This window comes from Bombina bombina, chromosome 11 (assembly GCF_027579735.1).
Source record: "Bombina bombina isolate aBomBom1 chromosome 11, aBomBom1.pri, whole genome shotgun sequence".
NCBI classification, from domain to species: domain Eukaryota; kingdom Metazoa; phylum Chordata; class Amphibia; order Anura; family Bombinatoridae; genus Bombina; species Bombina bombina.
Genome location: NC_069509.1, coordinates 157107497 through 157131139, shown reverse-complemented (window position 1 = coordinate 157131139; position 23643 = coordinate 157107497). Strand labels below are relative to the sequence as shown.

Below are 23643 nucleotides of genomic sequence, written 5' to 3'. Positions count from 1 at the left end.
ATTAAAGGGACACTGAACCCAATTTTTTTCTTTCATGATTCAGAAAGAGCATGCAATTTTAAGCAACTGTCTAACTCCTATTAAACAATTCTTCATTCTCTTGCTATCTTTATTTCAAAAGCAATAATGTAAGTTTAGAAGCCAGCCCATTTTTGGTTCACAACCTGGGTTGTCCTTGCCGATTGGACAGCACCAACAAACAAGTGCTGTCCAGGGTACGGAATCAAAAATTGGCAGGCTACTTAGCTTAGATGCCTTATTTTTCAAATAAAGATAGCAAGAGAACGAAGAAAAATCAATAGGACTAAATTAGAAAGTTGCATGCTGCATCTGAATCATGAAAGAAAATGTGGGTTTAGTGTCCCTTTAATTTATTTTTTATTCTATTTTAAAATAGGTCATTTACCTTTTTGTCATTTGAAATAGCCGTTTTTGCCTGTTGCGTTCTCTCTACCTATACTGAAATTCTCAGTAAACAGCTTTTTCTAGAACCAGTAAACAAAAGGTTTAAAAGAAATCCTGATCCCAGTGGAGTGGAACAGAGGTACGAATGTTTATTTTCAAATATCTCGATTTCAATGGGATATGATTTCAAAAAGCAAAGAAATTTTTTCAAATCTTAAAATAACATTTAAGGGAGCAATTCCTCATACTTTTTTTTTACTCGGAAATTTGAATCAACTTTCTAATTAATTCCTATTAATTTTTCCTTCATTATCTTGGTATCTTTATTTGAAAATCCAGGAACATAAGCCAAGGAGACAGCCCATTTTTGGTTCAGAACCCTACATTTAGCCACCAGATTGAAAGTGATGCAGTATAACTATAAAAAAAGCCGAAAGGAAAATATCACCTGAGCATCTCCAATCCGCATCAGCAGTGCTGAGGTCATGGACTGATCAAATGAAATTTAAAACTTCCTTAAACTGAATAGGGAAACATGTGCATGAGGTACGCTCCCTTGCAAGTGCGGACAGGCCTACTGATTTGCTGCTTTAAGTCCTGCAAAAGGACATTTGAGGTAAAATCTCCTTAGAGATGTTCAGGTGATATTTTAGTCAGCTTTTTAGAGCTATGCTGCATCACTTTCTAGTGTTTCAACATTTGAGTATCATGCCCCTTTAAAGGGCCATGAAACCCACATTTTTTCTTTCATGATTTAGAAAGAGAATGCATTTTTAAACATCTTTCTAATTTACTTCTATTATCTGATTTGTTTTATTCTCTTGATATTCTTTGCTGAAAAGCATGCCTAGATATGCTCAGTAGCTGCTGATTGGCTCACCCATGTGCATTGCTTTTTCTTCAAATAAGGATATCTAACAAATGAAGCAAAATAAATAATAAAAGTACATTGTAATGTTTTTTAAATTTGTATTCTCTATCTGAATCATGAAAGAAAGATTTTGGGTTTAGTGGCCCTTTAAAGGTGCATGCTCTGTCTAAATCATGAAAAAAGGAAAAAAAAAAAATTGGGTGTCATGTCCCTTTAACAAAAAAGGTAAAACCAATTTTATAGTACACTGTCCAAAAGGACTGTGTGCTAATTAGCAGTTTTACACCCCCTTCAAAAGAGTCAGAGAAAAAAAAAAAAAAGTCCTTTTTATTAGAACATGCCAGGGACGGAAGCACTAGTGTATGCATTTGTTTGCACACCAAAGTGTTCTTTATAAATGGTTGCATGATAAACCTCTCATCAAAAGAAACAGGAGCCACAGCAAGATTTTTTTGTGATAACAGTTTATTGGCCTGCCTGTTGTACAGATTTAGAAAAAGAATCCCAGGATTTTGCCTCCTGTGTGTTTTCGCCTAGCTTCTTCGTGGTCCATGATGCCAGCTGAAGTGGTTAGCACAATGTATCTGAAAGAATAAAATATTTATAAATTATGAGGCGGCCTACTATAAAAAACATACAATTCCATAACAGTTAAATGCCTTTGATTAACATTAGAAATTGTGTTGACAAGCTCTATTTTAGACAATTGTCTAAAGGAATAAATCACTGTATTGATTACAAGTTTTGCTCTCCGCACCAAGCATTGCTTAGATCAGATAGCCATTTAGAATGCTGTGCACAATTTATTGCACATCTTTGTTAATATAATGTTAAAAAGGGTCGTCCAAGCGTCAAGGTGCACCAAATCAAAGGCAATGATATTTGCCATTCTTAACAGGCAAATTATTGTTAGTCAACGGTGAAAACTTATGCCTATAATTATAGGGTCTACACTTTAGGATACATTTGATATTAATAGTCTAAAATAAGCAAGACCCTAAAAAGCAGGAGTGGTGCCAATAATTTTGGGGTTGAGAATCTAAGCAAGTATTAAAAAAAAAAAAAAAAAAAAAACACACACAAATCAATGGCACTAAGTGATTTTTTTTTTCTTTTTTAACACCTTGGCATATTAAAAAGGAATTAATTGTGATTATATCCCCTCAAAACATTTTTACTGAAAACCGTTTTAAACACTGCATTTTAATCACCTGCAGTTGTGGTAAAGCCATTGGCAAGTGTATAGCAGTATATTCTGTACCACCAACTGCTAGAAACAGAGTCCCAATGTCACAGTAATATGAGTTGCAGTGTTATAAAACTCTAGTAGCAATGGTGTGCAGCTATGCAAATACATCACATTTGCCGTTTCCTGTACTGCCAACTCTAAACGAATTAGATTACGTCATTTTGCCAATTATGACAGCCGTTTTGATCTAGTTAGACCTCAATGAAACCCCAAACTGTTATCACATTATTCAGATAGCACACGCAATTTTAAACAACTTTCAAATTTACTTATATTACCAGTGTGTGATTCACTTGGAATTCTTTGTTGAAGGAGCAGCACTGCACTACTGGGAGCTTGCTGAACACATTGGGTGAGCCTATGACAAAATGCATATAAATGAAGCCACCAATCAGTAGCTAGCTCCCAGTAGTGCATTGCTACCCCTGAGCCTACTTACGTATGCTTTTCAACTAAGGAAACCAAAAGAACAAGGCAAATTAGACAAGTTGGAAAGTTTAAAAATGCATACACTTTCTGAACCTCAATTTTGGTTCTCATGTACCTTTAACACTTTGGGCTCGATGTATCAAGCCCTTTGACTGCATCTGCACAAGTGAAGCTGCAGTCACACCATACACCCCTGCCCTGTTGGCAACCTTTTAGATGGAGAATGTCAATCTCCCCGGTCTCTTCTAACCGGGAATATTGACAGCTCATGCCTGCACGTGATTGGGTGTGCACGGGCAGGGTAAATGCAAGTAGTAGATTTAGGAATGTATTTTACTGCGCACACAAACTGTAGGGCTAATTGCCATAGGTCCTATGTCAAGGGCAACAATGTGCATCACTGCAGGCTAACTGAGCAGGTGCAATGCGAAAATGCATGTGCAAACTGATTGTATGCACAATACATCCGTTATCTAGCCAGCCAGCTCTTCAGAGAAGCATTTATACTATTTCTATTACAATTTAGTGCATTTCAGTTTTAAGTACATTTCTTTAGAACTTTGAAATATTAGAATTAAAAAGGCCAATAAGTCTTTAAAAAGGACAAAATCAGCAGTTTACAAGCTGGATAAAGAAAATCTAGAGCTTATGATTAGTGCTTACGCTTTGCTCACACCGAAAAAGTAGGCGTATGGTGCATATGCAGATCTCTTAAAGACTAAGACTTGTACGCAGCCAGACACAAATATAGGGGTAACAAATGTAAATAGTTCAAACAACCAATGGTTTGACGTGTCACTGCTCATGCCTGCAGCTACTCTAGATAGTTAAAGGGACACTGAACCCAAATTTTCTCTTTTGTGATTTAGATAGAGCATGACAGTTTAAGCAGCTTTCTAATTTACTCCTATCAAATTTTCTTCATTCTCTTGGTATCTTTATTTGAAATGCAAGATTGTAAGTTTAGATGCTGGCCCATTTTTGGTGAACAACCTGGATTGTTCTTGCCGATTGGTGGATACATTCATCCACCAATATAAAAAAAAAAAAAAAAAAAAAAAAAAAAACTGTCCAGTCTTTAATAATAAAAAAAAAAATCTTAGATGCCTTTTTCAAATATATAGTATGAGAACGAAGAAAAATAGGAGTAAGTTAGAAAGTTGCATGCTCTGAATCACGAAAGAAAAAAATGTGGGTTCAGTGTCCCTTTAAGTCACTGTAGAAATGCGAACACGTTTTTACAACAAAGATTGAAACATTTTGTACAGCAGGGAAGAATGCAATGACCCGAAATGCACAATCACATAGTACACACAGTTCAGCTAACTGAAACATGCCACAAACCAAGCAAGTCAGAAGTTTAATTTACTGAATGCCAGGCCAATCTATATAGATCTATAAAGCGTTCTAGAAATAGTTTAAAATTAAATATGGCCCACCTTTCAGCAACTACACAAACCTTATACAAGAATTAATTTGATTCAAAGTATTGACTTGATGCAGTTAACACCTTCATGCTGAGGCTTTTGTTCCAATGTAAACACTTGCTTTAAAAATAAAATCAGATTGTTTAGGCAATCACATGATTTTGAGGGTGGGATCAGATCATGGGGGACAGCCTACAATGTGTGAAAGCACAGGAGGCTGCAGGACGCCAGATTGGTTAAGACGTTCCATGCAGTCTTGTGGCGATAAAGCGATAGCAATCTGAAAACTTACCCAAACTGACGTGATGGTAGGAGATTGTTCTGCCACTTCTCTAGATCTTTCAATTGAACATCAAATCTGGGGCTAATGACACCACACTGAAAAGAAAACGAAGCATTAGGCACTTGTGTCCAACCAACTTTCTACCCGATACATCTGACCTCAGTAAATCAATGAGGGCAAATGAAAATAAATAGCAGTTGTCCAATAACAGAATACAGAGGCATTCATTAACATAAAATAGATTTTTTAATAGCAGTCTTGCACCAATAGAAGAACAGAATTCACTGCCCCTTTAAAAAAAAAAAAAAAAAAACCCACATTACTTACTAATTAGTGAGGCAATGGGTGTTCAAAATATAGCTTTAAGGGACATTAGTCATCTATATGAATTCTTTTTTTAAATTGCCAAAATGCTTACATATTTAAAGGGCCATTATACACTCATTTTCTCTTTGCATAAATGTTTTGTAGATTATCTATTTATATAGCCCATAAAGTTGTTGGTTTTTTTTTTTAAATGTATAGTTTTGCTTATATTTAAATAACTTTGCTCTGATTTTCAGACTCCTAACCAAGCCCCAAAGTTTTATGTGAATACCGTCAGCTACCTTCTCCAGCTTACTCCTGTTTGTGTAAAGGGTCTTTTCATATGCAAAAGGTGGGGAGGGGGTGTCTTATTTCCCACTTGCAGTGGGCTTTCCAGCTGCCTTTTCAACAGAGCTAAACTGAAAGCTTTTAAGTTTTTAAACCATTTTATACTGGATTTTTATATCAGTATCTGTGCATCTTATTCTTTATAGTAGTGTCTATTACATGCAGTTATATGAAAATGAGTGTATACTGTCCCTTTAAGTAAAAGCCTTTAATCCTAGCTTGAGAAAGGCCACTTTTCTTTTATAAATGGTGATACACTCAAGGGTGACTTTTACAAGAATAAAGTCTAATAAATCAAATCTACGTGTAATAGGTAAGCAAGATGCATGGTCAGTATTGAAAGCAGCAGAATGTGGGTTAAAGGGAGTCTACACCAGAATTGTTATTGTTTTAAACTAGATAATCCCTTTTTTAGCCATTCCCCAGTTTTGCATAACCAAAAAAAACTTATAAATACATCATCTTATCTTGTATATAAGCCTCTGCAAACAAACCCCTTATTTCAGTTCTTTTGACAGACATGCCTTTTAGCCAATCAGTGATGGCTCACTGGAACTTTACGTGCGTGAGCACAGTGTTATCTATGACACATGAACCAACACCATCTAGAGGTGAAAAATGTCAAAATGCCCTGAGTGAAGAGGCAGCCTTCAAGGGCTTAGAAATGAGCGTATTAACGCCTAGGTTTATCTTTCAACTAAGAATACCAAGAGAACAAAGCAAAATTGGTGATAAAAGTAAATTGGAAAATTGTTTCAAATTACATTCTCTATCTGAATCATGAGTTTATTTTGGACTAGACTCCCTTTAAGCAGAAAAAGGAAACCCAATTTTTTTTCTCATGATTAAAACAGCATGTAGTTTACACAACTTTCTAAATTACTTCCATTACCAAATTTTCTTTTTTCTCTTGGTATCTTGTTGAAAAGCAGAGACGTAAGCTCAGGAGCGTGCACATGTCCGCAGCACCATTTCCTGCCATGTAGTGCTCCAGACACCCACCTATGTATCTCTTAAAGAAAAACTATGAGAACAAAGCAATTTTGATAGAAGTAAATTGGAAAAAAAAAAAATTAGATATTCTCTGAATGGCAAGAAATGCTTTGGGTTTCATATCCCTTTAACTATCCAACACTTCCACTTACCTTGTTAAGTCTGCCTGTGAGATTAACAACAATTTTCCCGGCTCTGTGGTCGTCAATAATCTCAAATTCACCAATGTAACCTGTCGGACACAAAAAATAATAATTTTACACAATAAGGACATTATATCTAGCAAATAAACCTCCAGACCAAATGCACACAACATAAACCACATTACTTCTATTTATAGGACACAACCATTTCATGAAATCTGAATGAGTCAAGTAACCAAGCAGCATCTTCCCACTTACAAAAGGTTGATATTTCTAAGGTAGAAGACAGAACTGAAAGGCTATTTGGTGTTGATGGTCAATTTTATTTAGTAGTAGATTTGGTATAAAAAAAAAAACAAATCAAGTTCTGAGAACAACTTACCATGCTTCATCATCACTGTAAGGAACCGCACGATCACTTTTGAGCACGGTCTGATCAGAACCTGACGCTTACCACGTTTCTCTGCATTGTTGATGCTTTTCAGAGCATCTGCAAGAACATTCATGCGCACCATGGTGCCTAAGGAGAAAAAAAAACCCATCAATAACCATTTACCAACTGAAGACAACAATACAGTAATATTCAGTATGGCCAAAAAGAAAGCATGTCAAGGCATGTTTAAAGGGGCATAGAAAAATATTGGGCTAAACACTTAAAGGGACATAATACTCAGATGCTAAATCACTTGAAATTGATGCAGTAAAACTAAAAAGCCGACATGAAAATATCACCTGAGCATCTCTATGTTAAAAAAAATAAAAAATTTTACATCACAATTTCCTCAGCTCACCAGAGTAAGTCCTGTGTAAAAAAAAAAAAAAAAAGAAAAAGAAATGAACTGCAGCCAGCCAATCAGCATCAACTGAATAGGGAAATAATATGAGTGTGCACAAAAGCTCACTTCCTTAGCTGTCCTGGGACAGGCATACTGATTTGCTGCTTAAAGTCCTTTGCAATGGGGTTTGAATACTTAGGAGATTGAGGTAAAATCTTTTTTTACATATAAATGTTCAGGCGATATTTTCTAGTCAGCTTTTTACAGCTATTCTGCAACACTTTCAAGTGTTTCAACATTTGGGTATCATGGCCCTTTAATAGCTAAGCACAGCAAGTAGTATTACTGGCCCATATAGTTCATTAACAGATGCACATTGTGTATTCAAAAACAAAACGACATCTCTGGACAAAATGATTACTTTAAGTGCCCAAGTTAGATAGCTACAGACAGGAATTATACTACCAATCACTACTTAAAGTGAAAGTAAATTATAGCGTTTTACAAATGCTAGGATTTACTATTGAAACTAATAAAGGGGACTTTCATTCATGAAGTATAAGATACTTTGTGTAGAAAGCTCCTTTATTTGATTCAATCGATCGCCGTTACCTTGTACAGGAACCCACGGCAAAAAAATTTTTTTGGCTAGGTGATGACATTTTCACCTCTTAGCCAATAGCCGTGCAGTAAATCCTGTACAAGGTAAAAACGGAGATCGATTGAATCAAATAAAAGGCGCTTTCTACACAAAGTATCTTATACTTCATGAATGAAAGTCCCCTTTATTAGTTTCAATAGTAAATCCTAGCATTTGTAAAACGCTAGGATTTACTTTCACTTTAACATTGTTCAAATCTCATGTACCCACACAAAATTAAAGGCAATATGAAACCCCACAATTTTCTTTCATGATCCAGATAGCATGTTTAAAAATGCATGCTCCGATTTACTTCTATTTTTGCTTCAGTCAATTAGTATCTTTTGTTGAAAAGCTATGACTTATGCTTAGAAGCCGGCCCATTTCTGGAGAATTATATGGCAGCAGTTTTGCAAGAACGTTATCCATTTGCATATTAAACTCATGAAATGACTACAAGTTTACTGTCCCCTTAATGTATTGCGTCAATTAAGAACTTGACAGCTATACGACAACATTTCTGCACTTAATGGGATGCAAGTGTGTCAGGTAGTAAACTATTTGATATAAACATTATCTCCAAAAGCCCCATTACCATCATGAGGGAAATTTAAAGTCCCAATATATTAAGTTAATTTATGTGACTGACACAGGCAATGGAAACAATATACATCTCTAAGAAAACCATAGCCTCTTATAACTGATATACAAAATAAAACAGGATTTGTGTTTTAACCTCAACTCCCTAAAAAAATGCTACATAATATTAAATACACCCTGTGTATCACTGGCCATGGAAACAAAATATTTTGGGATAGTCACATAGAACAGCAGATCACTAAAAAAAAAATAAAATTCTAGGATTTTATGCACTAGTTTAGGAAACATTGGATGCAATGACCATTTTCTGCATAGACATCTGCTAAGTGGATATATGCATAAGACCTGTGTCAGTGAGAGTATCAAGATAGTAGTGTTTGGTACCTTTTTGCCTACTGTTAAACCATTTTATTAGATAGGACTACATTGTTTTTACACAAAGGATACGTAAGAACTATTGTACATGATTGAATAAAACCTAATAGCTCATGGAAGCAGCAACAGACAGGAAAAGTAAATAAATAAAAAGTTTAAAGGGACAGGAAAGCCCAAAGATTTTAGTGATCCCAACAGCACATACAACTTTAAATTTTCCAATTTACTTCTATTACATTTGTCTCATTCTCTTGTTCTTTGCTGAAGGAACATTGGCAGCAAGCTGAACACATCTAGTTAGCCAATCACAAGAGAGAAATGTGTGCAGGCACCAATCAGCCTAGTGTAGGATATGTGCGTACAACAAGGTATACTAAGAACAAAAAGCACAAACACTAACAGAACAACTGGGCACTTGACAGACTGGTCTACAACAAAAAAGGAGGCTGAATTTTAAACCAAGCATTAAAACGCTGTAAAAGCAGCAGGATGGTGCTAGTTTTACTAAATAATTCCCATTATAGCTCAGCAGCCTCAATTTACTCCTAAGGAACAAGACCATGTGTGACTTCACTAGTTTAAAGCAAGTGTTCCGTTCCAAATCTCCCAATAAAGCGCAGAGACAAACGACAGATACATACACAGAGCCTGACTGACATTGCCGTGACAATCCCCATGTCAGGGGCCAGGCGGGTAACTGCAGGACCTGGCCCAACTTCCACGCAAATGGCAACCAAAAACAACCAACAAACCTTACCCATACAGGGACAACCCGAAAGCGGCTGAACTGCGCTGCAAGGTTACCATGATAGAGAGCTACACCGGAGCGGGATGACCGAGATATTTTACGATTTGCGAAAAGGCCAAGGGTTCCAACTTACTCACCGGCTCTGCAGTATGGCGGAAAGAGGGAGGAGGAAGGGTTTGCAAGGCGTTATGGGAAGAATTTAAGTCTCGCGAGGATCCGCGAATGAAGAGCGTGAGAAAAATTAGAGAGGCATTACTAATCAACTGCTGAGCTAGCGTCTCGTTACTAGGCAACAGCCTTGATTCTTGCCAGGGATCATCTTGTTGGAAGTAACGATAAATCAATTACCGATATTGCTAGTATTGATTTTTTGATACGCAGAGGCAGGAAGCTAATGGGACATAGTTCTGGAGAAGGATATGTAGATATTTATGTGACAGTCCTGACAACTTAGCTATGAAGTGACACTATGAGATATGTCGTGACACAATTTATAGTCTGTCCTCAGATCGCTATGGGTTATTAAAATCACAATTTGAAATGAAAAATCTAATTTTTACAAATGAGCACAACGACTAGGAAATCTGCAACAAATATATATTTATCTTATCTTATTCCTTATACGGTTCGGTAATTTCTATTATTTTTTCTATCATTTCCTAAAATCAGTTTTAAAAAGGCAACAGATTCTAATGATCTAACGGTACAATAAAGTATGTTTTAACTTTTATAGACACCTCTGTTGCAACCAATTTCTGTTTTTTACAATAAAAATGTGCAACTTTTCATTAAAAAAAATTAAAGAAGGAGGTAACATTTGTACTTGATGGTAGATGTGTTTTATGTGATGACGTCACCCTAGACTGGCAAATTGTCACACAAAATAAAATCATTTTTAAGCTTGCAATGTCTTTGTTTTATAGGGTATGTATCTGGTGATGCTTCTGAAAGTACTGATAAAGATATTTAATATTATATACAAATTGCCTTCTCTTTTCAGTTGTAATTGAGTGTATAAACATTTTATATAACATTTTTTATCTTATTGCTAAGTAAGTTGATCTAAAATATTTGCAATCCAAATAATTTTATTAGTATAAAAATCTTTGAATTTAATTGTTTAAACTGTATTTTACTTTGCTTTATAAATGTAAGAAACCTTTGCAGGGTCTCATTTTGAAAACCTAAAGCAGCGTTTCTCAAATCCAGATCTCAAGTACCTTTAACAGGACAGATTTTCATGATATCTTAAAGGGACAGACAACACCAGAATGTTTGTTGTTTAAAAAGAAAGATAATCCCTTTATTACCCATTCCCCAGTTTTTCATAACCAACACTGTTATAGAAATATACTTATTACCTCTGTGAATATCTTGTATCTGAGCCTCTGCAGACTGCCCCCTTATTTCAGTTCTTTTGACAGACTTGCATTTTAGCTAATCAGTGCTGGCTCCAGGGTAACTTCACGTACATGAGCCACAAGGTTATCGATATGAAACACATGAACTAATGCCCTCTAGTGGTCAAAGTGCATTCAGATTAGAGGCGGCCTTCCAGGTCTAATAAATTAGCATATGAACCTCCTAGAATTATCTTTCAACTAGGAATACCAAGAGAATAAAGCAAAATTGGTGATAAAAGTAAATTGGAAAGTTTTTTAAAATGACATTCCCTATTTAAATCATGAAAGTTTTTTTGGGACTTGACTGTCCCTTTAAGCATACAATATTAAACAATTTTCTAATTTACTTCTTTTATCAAATGTGCTTTATTCTCTTTGTATCTTTTGTTGAATGAGCAGCACTGCACTACTGGGAGCTAAATGAATACACTGGGTAAGTCAATGACAAGAGGCATATATGTGCAGCCACTAATCAACAGCTAGCTCCCAGTAGTGAATTGCAGCTCCTGAGCCTACCTATGTATACTTTTTAACAAAAGATACCAAGAGAATAAAGCATAGTATAGAGTATAGAAGCAAATTGAAAAGATGTCTAAAATAGCATGCTCTATCTGAATCATTAAAGTTTATTTTGAAAAGACACTTGAGTACGTTTATTTTTTCTCCTTTGGTGTGACTATTTAGGGTTAGATGCACATCAACCCAGTTTATTATTAAAGGGACATGATACCCAAATGATGAAGCATTTGAAAGTGATGTAAAAGCTGCATAGCTGTTAAAAGCTGACTACAAAATATCACCTGAACACATCTATGTAAAAAAGGAAGATATTTACCTCAAAATTTCCTAAGTATTCACACCCCACTGTAAAGAATGCTAGTCCCAGGACATGCAAGGGAGTGTGCATCTGGCATGTGCAGGCACAGTCATGTTATTTTCCTATTCAGTTTAAGGAAGTTTACTGTGAAATCTCATGAGATCACAGCAAAGCAAAGCATGACCTCAGCACTGCTGATGGAGATTGATGGAGATATATTTTCCCCTGTGCCTATTAATCTGTCACTTTTTTGGCCGTACCGGAAATTAACTTACGCAATTTGCGTAGTCTTTTTTCAATGGGACTTCCATAGCGCCGATATTACAAGCTTTTTCTGGGAGGCCAAAAAGTGAGCGGTACAGCCTATCCCGCAAGATTCGTAACACATTCTAAAGTCAGCATAAAACTCATAACTAAAGTGTTAAAAAGTACACTAACACCCATAAACTACCTGTTAACCCCTAAACTGAGGCCCTCCCGCAGCACAAACACTAAATTAAAATTATTAACCCCTAATCTGCCACTCCCGACATCGCCGCCACTAAAATAAACATAACCCATTAACTGCCGCACTCCCGCATCACAAACACTAGTTAAATATTATTGACCCCTAATCTGCCGCCCCCGACATCACCGACACCTACATTATACTTATTAACCCCTAATCTGCTGCTCTGGACATCGCCGCCACTATAATAAACATATTAACCCCTAAACCACCGCACTCCTGCATCGCAAACACTAGTTAAATATTATTAACCCCTAATCTGCTGTCCCTAACATCGCCGCAACCTACATTACAGTTATTAACCCCTAATCTGCCGCCCCCAACGTCGCAGCCACTATACTAAATTTATTAACCCCTAAACCTAACCCCCACTAACTTAAATATAATTAAAATAAATCTAAATAAAAATTACTATCATTACCTAAATTATTCCTATTTAAAACTAAATACTTACCTATAAAATAAACCCTAAACTAGCTACAATATAACTAATAGTTACATTGTATGTACCTTAGGGTTTATTTTTATTTTACAGGCAAGTTTGTATTTATTTTAACTAGGTAGAATAGTTACTAAATAGTTATTAACTATTTATTTACTAACTACCTAGCTAAAATAAATACAAATTTACCTGTAAAATAAAACCTAACTTGAGTTACACTAACACCTAACATTACACAACAATTAAATCAATTTCATAAATTAAATACAATTACCTAATTACAAAAAAACCAAAAAACACTAAATTGCACAAAATAAAAAACAAATTATCAGATATTTAAACTATTTACACCTAAACTAATGGCCCTATCAAAATAAAAAAGCCCCCCCAAAATAAAAAAAAAACCTAGCCTAAACTAAACTACCAATAGCCTTTAAAAGGGCCTTTTGCGGGGCATTGCCCCAAATAAATCAGCTCTTTTACCTGTAAAAAGAAAATACAAACAACCCCCCCAACAGTAAAACCCACCACCCACACAACCAACCCCCAAATAAAATCCTATCTAAAAAAACCTAAGCTCCCCATTGCCCTGAAAAGGGTATTTGGATGGGCATTGCCCTTAAAAGGGCATTTAGCTCTATTGCTGCCTAAACCCTAACCTAAAAATAAAACCCACCCAATAAACCCTTAAAAAACCTAACACTAACCCCCGAAGATCCACTTACAGTTTTGAAGACCGGACATCCATCCTCAACAAAGCCGGGAGAAGTCCTCAACGAAGCGGCAAGAAGTCCTCAACGAAGCCGGGAAAAGTCTTCATCCAAGCCGGGAGAAGTGGTCATCCAGACGGCATCTTCTATCTTCATCCATCCGGCGCGGAGCGGGTCCATCTTCAAGACATCTGACGCGGAGCATCCTCTTCAAACAAAGTCTTCCCGAATGAATGTTTCTTTAAGTGACGTCATCCAAGATGGTGTCCCTTGAATTCCGATTGGCTGATAGAATTCTATCAGCCAATCGGAATTAAAGGTGAAAAAATCCTATTGGCTGTTCCAAACAGCCAATAGAATGCAAGATCAATCCTATTGGCTGATCGGATCAGCCAATACAATTGAAGCTCAATCCTTTTGGCTGATTGCATCAGCCAATATAATTTTTTCACCTTTAATTCCGATTGGCTGATAGAATTCTATCAGCCAATCGGAATTCAAGGGACGCCATCTTGGATGATGTCACTTTAAGAAACATTCATTTGGGAAGAAGACTTCGTTTGAAGAGGATGCTCCGCGCTGGATGTCTTGAAGATTGACCCGCTCCGCACCGGATGGATGAAGATAGAAGATGCCGTCTGGATGAAGACTTCTGCCCGTCTGGAGGACCACTTCTGCCGGCTTGGATGAAGAGTTCTCCCGGCTTCGTTGAGGACTTCTTGCCACTTCGTTGAGGACTGCTCCCGGCTTCGTTGAGGATGGATGTCCGGTCTTCAAAACTGTAAGTGGATCTTCGGGGGTTAGTGTTAGATTGTTTTAAGGGTTTATTGGGTGGGTGTAATGTCTGAAAAAGAGACATATATTAGAGTGGACCACAGCTACTGATAGAACAATATATTTATATATATAAATGGTGTAGCTAAGTGTGTAGCAGGGTGTAACATAGATATTACCCTTAAGTAATATGTGACAACCTAGCACACACACAACTAGCAATTAATATGTGAATAAAGGAAAAAAAATAAACAAAGCAGCAGCAATCACTATAGCTGAAGTAACAGGGTTAGTACAATTCAGCAGTGTAACTAGTTGCTTTAACCTCAATAATGAAATTATTGTGTAATGTTATACCTTGAATATATATATGTTTGTGCTCAAAACAAGGAATGGAAAAGGCTTATGGTGTTTTGGAAGCAATGGGAAAATGGATACTTATAAAGTAACATGAGCTCTTATAACTAGTGCACATAGAAGATTGCGCCAAAGTGTACAGTTTGAGCAGCATAACAATATAAGCAAAAGAACCCCCTTAATATTGGTACCTGATAGACCTAAAGTTGGAGACTGGACGTCGGTATAACCGCAAGTAAGGTAAGTGCTGAGAGCGGTAAGATAGCAGCTGAAGTCGACAAGAGAGTGGCGTGTGACGTCACAGAGGCCGGAGTTCCGGTTAGCGGAGCAGTTCACTTCACAGGAAAGCAGCTTGAATGAGACAGTGCTCAGGGAGCGGTTGCTGCACAGACTGCAGGTAGAGGGTAGAGCTCAGGACTGGTCCAGGAATGAATCAATACCAAGCAATGAGTAAGTGAGGATTGTTGCTATTTATGGCAATTGCAGGGGATTTAAAGGGCCAGTACTATGTTACAATAGGTGAGGGTAATAAGCATGACAGTGGGTTTTATTTTTAGGTTAGGGTTTGGGCAGCAATAGAGCTAAATGCCCTTTTAAGGGCAATGCCCATCCAAATACCCTTTTCAGGGCAATGGGGAGCTTAGGTTTTTTTAGATAGGATTTTATTTGGGGGTTGGTTGTGTGGGTGGTGGGTTTTACTGTTGGGGGGGTTGTTTGTATTTTTTTTACAGGTAAAAGAGCTGATTTCTTTGGGGCAATGCCCCGCAAAAGGCCCTTTTAAGGGCTATTGGTAGTTTAGTTTACGCTAGGGTTTTTTTTATTTTGGGGGGGCTATTAAATTAGGTGTAAATAAGTTTAAATATCAGATAATTAGTTTTTTATTTTGTGTAATTTAGTGTTTTGTTTTTTTTGTAATTTAGATCATTGTATTTAATTTATGTAATTGATTTAATTGTTGTGTAATGTTAGGTGTTAGTGTAACTCAGGTTAGGTTTTATTTTACAGGTAAATTTGTATTTATTTTAGCTAGGTAGTTAGTTAATAGTTAATAACTATTTAGTAACTATTCTACCTAGTTAAAATAAATACAAACTCTCCTGTAAAATAAAAATAGACCCTACGCTAGCTACAATGTAACTATTAGTTATATTGTAGCTAGCTTAGGGTTTATTTTATAGGTATTTAGTTTTAAATAGGAATTATTTAGGTAACGATAGTAGATTTTATTTAGATTTATTTTAATTATATTTAAGTTAGGGGGTGTTAGGGTTAGGGTTAGACTTAGGTTTATGGGTGTCAGGGCACCAGGAATCAGACTGAGACGAGAAGTGCAAAAATAATCACACCTTTATTAATAGCAAAAAATAATAAAAAAGTCCAATAACAAGCCCCCAACATCGCCGACACCTACATTATACTTATTAACCCCTAATCTGCTGCTCTGGACATCGCCGCCACTATAATAAATAGGTGTTAGTCTAACTCGGGTTAGGTTTTATTTTACAGGTAAATTTGTATTTATTTTAGCTAGGTAGTTAGTAAATAGTTAATAATTATTTACTAACTAGTCTACCTAGTTAAAATAAATACAAACTTGCCTGTGAAATAAAAATAAACCCTAAGCTAGATACAATGTAACTATATGTAGCTAGCTTAGGGTTTATTTTACAGGTAAGTATTTAGTTTTAAATAGGAGTAATTTAGGTAATGATAGTGCTTTTTATTTAGATTTATTTTAATTATATTTAAGTTAGTGGGTGTTAGGGTTAGGGTTAGGTTTAGGGGTTAATAAATTTAGTATAGTGGCGGCGACGTTGGGGGCGGCAGATTAGGGGTTAATAACTGTAATGTAGGTTGCGGCGATGTTCGGGACAGCAGATTAGGGGTTAATAATATTTAACTAGTGTTTGCGATGCGGGAGTGCGGCGGTTTAGGGGTTAATAATATTTAACTAGTGTTTGCGATACGGGAGTGTGGAGGTTTAGGGGTTAATATATTTATTATAGTGGCGGCGATGTCGGGAGCGGCAGATTAGGGGCTAATAATTTTATTTTAGTGTTTGCAATGTGGGAGGGCCTCAGTTTAGGGGTTAATAGGTAGTTTATGGGTGTTAGTGTACTTTTTAACACTTTAGTAATGAGTTTTATGCTACAGCTTTGTCGCGTAAAACTCATAACTACTGACTTTAGATTGCGTTACGAATCTTGCAGGATAGGCTGTACCGCTCACTTTTTGGCCTCCCAGAAAAAGCTTGTAATACCGGCGCTATGGAAGGCCCATTGAAAAAAGACTTTACGCAAATTGCGTAAGTTAATTTGCGGTACGGCCAAAAAAAGAGTGCGGTGCCCCTAAACCTGCAAGGCTCATAATACCAGCGGTAGTGAAAAAGCAGCGTTATGAGCCTTAACGCTGCTTTTTTTACTCATACCGCAAAACTCGTAATCTAGCCGTAGTTTTTACAGCTACCTTTATTTATCTAGATTTTATTGATGGTACATATATGTATATGTTCTTAAAGTGATATACATTTTATTCTAGTGTTATAGCGCGAATAACATTCTCTTGTTCTTCATATATATATATATATACTGTATATATATATATATATATATATACAGTATATATATATATATATATTTAAATATCCCTTTAACTGGTAAAGTGTAAACGGATCTGCCTAAATTCCAAGTGCACTTCGTAAAAGAGTATTTCCACTATAGATTTCTATTTCAATGAGTTTCAAATAGGACAGACTTTTGAATAATTTTATGTATATCATGACAGGGCCTATTGTAAGTGCATAGAGACACCCTCATTAACAAATATATTATGTTTTTTTACTTAACTCAATAGTCAAAAGAAGAAGGGTTAGTATCATATAAGCTAGGGTCTTTGGGTATATTTATATAACTTTGATGCACCACAGTGATCAACTAGCGATTAAAACACAGGGGCTTTATTTCAAAGAGTGGTTTATGGGCTTTATCACAAGGAGTAATGAGGGTCTCTAGGCCTTTTTGAAGACTTATTATATATGGCTATATATTAAAATGTGTGTTTTTATTTTTAAATGGTACTTTAACTGTACACCCCCAAGAAACACACTGTTTGAAATAGCAGGCAATTCTAGGGCTTAAAGTGATGGTAAACTCTCCCCTTTTTAAAATCAGATCCAGACTGTTAGTGATATTTTAGATGGAGTTTCATTCATTAGCTGTAATGAAGTTGTGCTATAACCTACCTTTTAATATAGATCTAAAATTAAAATACCACACGCTCCGCCACGCCCACTTTAAAAGTCAATTTCTCGATGAGCTAACAGTTTGAACTGTTCTCCAATCAGCGCTCTCCCCATATGGCAATTTTGTTGCAGCTAGAGTGCTGATTGGACAACAATTCAAACCATTAGCTCACAGAAAATTTGACTTTTGAAGTGGGCGTCAAAGCACAGGGAATTTGAATTTTATCAAACGAATCTCACGGCTTACGGCAATCATCAGAGAATGATACCGGATCTACAATTCTGAAAGGTCACCTAATCCTTCCAAACAGTCCAGAGTGCCGTAGCAGCGGTAGATCAAACCACTAATGCTTCCACAACAAAAAGAGCAGGCACTACTTAGTGTGTCAAATAAAAATTTCAAAATTAATTCCAAAATCCACATTAAAAATCAATCCATCAGACAGACATGGAGGCAGACAGGAGGGCAACAACCTGATTGTTTCTCACCACTAGTGGCGCTTATTCATAGACTGAACAATGGTGGTTAGAATACCTTATTTATAGGGCAATTTAAAGGGACGGTCAACACCAGAATTTTTGTTGTTTAAAAAGATAGATAATCCCTTTATTACCCATTCCCTAGTTTTGCATAACCAACACAGTTATAATAATACACGTTTTACCTCTGTGATTACCTTGTATCTAAGCCTCTGCAGACTGCCCCTTTATTTCAGTTCTTTTGACAGACTTCCAATTTAGCTAATCAGTGCTCACTCCTAGGTAACTTCACGTGCGTGAGCTCAATGTTATCTGTATGAAACACATGAACTATTGCCCTCTAGTGGTGAAAAACTGTCAGATTAGAGGCGGCCTTTAAGGTCTAAGTAATTAGCATACGAAGCTCCTAAGTTTAGCTTTCAACTAAGAATGCCAAGAGAACAAAGCAAAATTGGTGATAAAAGTAAATTGGAAAGTTGTTATTTGAATCATGAAAGTTTATTTTGGACTTGACTGTCCCTTTAACCCTTTCGAGAGCATTTAACCTTACATAGACATTTAAAACCAGCAACATTTAAAAACAAAGTATTGGACTGCTCATAAAAAAATATTCAATTGCTTAGCTTAAACAGGGATACAGATACAGTACATACAATTAAAAAAAAATAATTATATGTAAATATACATCTAGTATTGAAAAATATATTTATAAACACATCTGCCATAAAGGAAACCTCTATGATTTAAAGATTGTCTCCTGAAAGAGCTTATACAGAAATAATGTCTGAACGGTAATATAGACAACAGTATTGATGTATTTATGTATATTTGTAGAGGGGCAAAATAAAAATACACAATGATGTACTGCATAATACCCAGTTATGAAATATCAAAATACCACAATGTAATACAAAACAATAAGGATTAGAACCAAATCTTAGTATAAGGTCCCTAAGATCAAATAAATGGCAATGACAAAAATAATAATAATTATGCTTACATGATAAATTAATTTCCTTCTTGGCAGCAAGAGTCCACGAGAACATTCATAACTTATGGGAAACCAATACTTAAGCTATGGAGTTCATGAATGCTTAGGAGAGAAAAGTAAGGAAGGCAGTCCTAAGCACTAGGCATCACCGCTTGTAAAAACCTTCTAAAAGATGCTTTTACTGAGGCAAAAACATCAAATATATACAATTTTCTGAAAGTGTGCAATGAAGACCAAGTTGAAGACTTGCAAATCTGTTCAACTGAAGCCTCATTGAAGCTGGAAGCAATCAGATCTATCTCGGGACCCCCCCCCCCCCCATCTGCGGGTGATCTCCAGAAACATCTCCTGATTTAGGGACCATTCCCCTGAATGGAGAGTCTGCCTGCTCAGGAAATCCGCTTCCCAATTTTCCATACCTGGGATGTGGATAGCTGTAATTTAACATTGATGTCTCTCCACCCAGAGCAGGATTTGAGGCCCATTTTGCATTGCCAGAGAGCTCCGTGTACCTCCCTGATGATTGATGTAGGCCACGGTAGTGATGTTGTCCGATTGGAATCGGACATAACGGACAGAACTTAGCTGGGACCATGCCAGTGTAATGTTCTTGAGATATTTCCTTATCAGACCAATCCTGGCCAGTAGTCTTCTTATCCCAGCATCAAGTAGAAAGATAAGGAAAATTCCCAGGACTAAGTTTAACAGAAAGAATGAATGAGGTAGGACAGGAACAGCCCGACTATACTCTGAGCAAAAAAGGGTTAACAAGAAGAAGACCACAGAGCCAAGAAGGGTTCAGAAACAGACAGGCAGTCCAATCATTCTGAGTATGAAAGAGTTAAGCAAAAGGAATGGTCACAAGGCAGAGCAGAGTTCAGTATCATGCAGGCAGTCTAATAAAGCACAGTAGCAACAAAGTAATTAGAACACCAGGAGTACACAGAGGTAAACCTATACTTGAGCAACTATTAGTAAAGGGAGGTGCTTTTAATAGGCGCAGGCTCACGCCAAAGAGAATGCACAGTTGCGCACACTAAGAAGTAAAGCGGCACTCGCTGAAATGACGTCACTGCCCCAGGCCACACAACAACCCGATGCGGCCATGGCAAAGGCCGGAGGAGCAGAGGTGACAGATCTGTGACAGCCAGAAGGGCATTGTAGATAGCTATCAACTCAAAAATGTTGATCGTAAGAGACTTCCTCTAGACACCAAGTTCCTTGGGCTCACAGAGAACCCCACAATGCACCCCAGCCGTATATACTTGCATCTGTGGTGATAATCACCCATGAGCGGCAATGAAAATACATCCCTAGGAGAACTGGAGTTGGAGACTGCCACCAAGTCTCTCTTTTCTGAACATCCAGGCAGATGAGCTACGACAGATCAGAATGTTATCCATTCCTTTGACAGAGCATACACAACTGTATTGGTCACAGATGGAAGTGTGCAAATGGTATAGCATCCGAAGCCACAACCATAAGACCTACCACCTCCATGCATCTTGCTTCCTAAGGTTTATTGGATTAAAGCAGGCAATATGCCATCTGAATCTTCTCTCTGTGCTGTTCTGTGAGGTAGATGCACATACTGATCGAGTCTATGATCGTTTCCAGAAAGTTTAACCTCATAGCCGGGACAAGGGAACTTATCTCCACGTTGACCTTCCATCCATGTGCCTGAAGACACAAGAGTAACTTCTCCGTGTGGTCCTGAGCCACTGGCAAAGATGGAGTGTGAACCAGAATGTTGTCCGGGTAAGGAGCTACTGCAATCCCCTGTAGACAAACCGCAGCCAGCAGAGCTCCTAGCACCTTGGTGAGATGCAGTAGCCAGTCAAAATGGAAGCGCAACAAAGTGGTAGTGCTTTTCTAGGAAGGCAAACTGCAGAAAATGGTAGAAGTCTCTGTGGATCGGAATGTGAAAGTACACATCCTTCAGGTCTATTATAGTCGTGATCTGACCCTCTTGGACCAGAGGAAGGATGGATCTTATCGTTTCCCTTCAGATCCAGAATGGGGCAAAACGTGCCCTCCTTCTTGAGGGGGTATTGGAACCACCATGCCCTTGGCAATAAGGTCTTCTACACAGTGTAGTAGTACTGACTTCTTTACTGGGTTTCCTGAAACCCCTGAGAGTCTTGGCTCTTGAACGGACTGGGCCCATTCCCTCTGAAACAGAGATAGTCTACGCCCCAAACGACCTGATCCCAGATCGGGGGCAATCCCATCATGCTAACTTATTGTTCTGGGAAGCCTTTTTGGGCTGCTTGTTCTTGTTCCACTCTTGAGTGGGCTGCCATGTAGCCCTGTAAAACTCAGTTTTCTTCCTCTGGTTTCTGTTCGGGCAAAAAGGATGAAAACGTCCCGCTGTATGACTCTTGGACTTAGACTTCTTGTCCTGCGGTAGAAAAGCTCCCTATCCACCAGTAACCGTAGCTATAATCAAGTCCAGACCCTGGTCCCTGACTGAACAGGGACTTGCCCTTGATGGACAAGGATAGAAGTCTGGTCTTAGAAACAGTATCTGCCGACCAGGACATGAGTCACAAGGCCCTCCTGGCCATAACTGCAAAGCTAGAGTTCTAAATTAAAAACAATTAAATAAATTAAATTAGCTAAATCACACAAAAAACACTAAATTACAGAAAATAAAAAAAACAAATTACAGATCTTTAAACTAATTACACCTAATCTAATACCCCTATCAAAATAAAAAAAAGCCCCCCCCCAAAATAAAAAAAACCCTAGCCTAAACTAAACTAGGGCCTTTTGCGGGGTATTGCCCCAAAGTAATCAGCTCTTTTACCTGTAAAAAGAAAATACAAACAACCCCCCCCAACAGTAAAACCCACCACCCACACAACCAACCCCCCAAATAAAATACTAACTAAAAAAAACTAAGCTCCCCATTGCCCTGAAAATGGGCATTGCCCTTAAAAGGGCAGTTAGCTCTTTTGCGGCCCAAAGCCCTAACCTAAAAATAAAACCCACCCAATACACCCTTAAAAAAACCTAACTTCTGTCGCTTCCTTGAGGGTGGATGTCCGGTCTTCAGAACAGTAAGTCGATCTTTCAGGGGATTTATTTAATTGTAGTTTAGTGTTAGGTGTTAGTGTAACTTAGGTTAGGTTTTATTTCACAGGTCAATTTGTATTTATTTTAGTTTGGTAGTTATTAAATAGTTAATAACTATTTAATAACTATTTTACCTAAAATAAATACAAACTTGCCTGTAAAATAAAAATAAACCCTAAGCTAGATACAATGTAACTATTAGTTATATTGTAGCTAGTTTAGGGTTTATTTTACAGGTAAGTATTTAGTTTTAAATAGGAATTATTTAGGTAATAATATAAATTTTTATTTAGAGTTATGGTAATTATATTTAAGTTAAGGGGTGTTGGGGTTAGGGTTAGACTTAGGTTTAGGGGTTAATACATTTAGTATAGTGGCGGCGACGTTGGAGACAGCAGATTAGGGGTTAATAAGTGTAAGATTAGGGGTGTTTAGACTCTGGGTTCATGTTAGGGTATTAGGTGTAAACATACATTTTATTTCCCCATAGGGATCAATGGAGCTGCGTTACTGAGTTTTACGCTGCTTTTTTGCAGGTGTTAGACTTTTTCTCAGCCAGCTCTCCCCGTTGATTCCTATGGGGAAATCGTGCACGAGCTCATACGACCAGCTCTTAAGCAGCGCTGGTATTGAAGTGAAGTTTGGAGACTTTTTGTCTTTTTGTAAAAACCCGTAATACCAGCGATGTATGTAAGTGAGCGTTGAGAGAAAACTGCTCGTTAGCACCGCATAGCCTCTAACGCAAAACTCATAATCTCGCTGTATGAATTTACTAGTATGAATTTCATCTATTGGTGTTCAACATTGCTTTGTTCTTAGTTTTTAGTTTAATGTTTTTATGAGATCTACAATAATGTGCAATTAACTTGACTTGTTCCAATTGGTGTGCTATTCTTTGTTTTTTTTAATTTTCTTTTCTTTATACCTGGTATTCCGTAAAGTGAATCTTAAGCTTGATTGGTTTATGAATACACCTCCTAGAGGTATGAAGGCAAGCTATACACACCTGTTAATCAACTCTGATGAAGTGCCGTTGAGGCAAGAAACGCGTCAGCTGTGGTAAAATCTGTGTTGCTGTGCCTTTTGATTTTTACCTGTATATCCAATAAAAAGGACGTTTTAACCTAACGTCTATTCTCCTGTTTTGCAAGCCACTTTGAGTCTTACATGCTGTATCCTTTGTGAAAGTATTTCATAATGCCACCCGGCTACTTCATAATGCCACCCGGCTGTCAAAATTTTCTGTGCA

At 37.2% G+C, this 23643-nt stretch overlaps 1 protein-coding gene across 1 annotated transcript; it reads right to left on the bottom strand.

Moving 5' to 3' along the window:
• Positions 1-529: 529 nt before the first annotated feature.
• Positions 530-9839, bottom strand: RPS15A (ribosomal protein S15a). The gene is made up of 5 exons (XM_053695285.1): positions 9731-9839; positions 6837-6974; positions 6464-6543; positions 4674-4759; positions 530-1860 (listed from the first exon to the last, which is right to left on the bottom strand). The coding sequence occupies exons 2-5, from the start codon at positions 6967-6969 to the stop codon at positions 1767-1769; spliced, it is 393 nt and encodes a 130-aa protein (XP_053551260.1). The 5' UTR covers positions 6970-6974; positions 9731-9839; the 3' UTR covers positions 530-1766.
• Positions 9840-23643: the final 13804 nt, after the last annotated feature.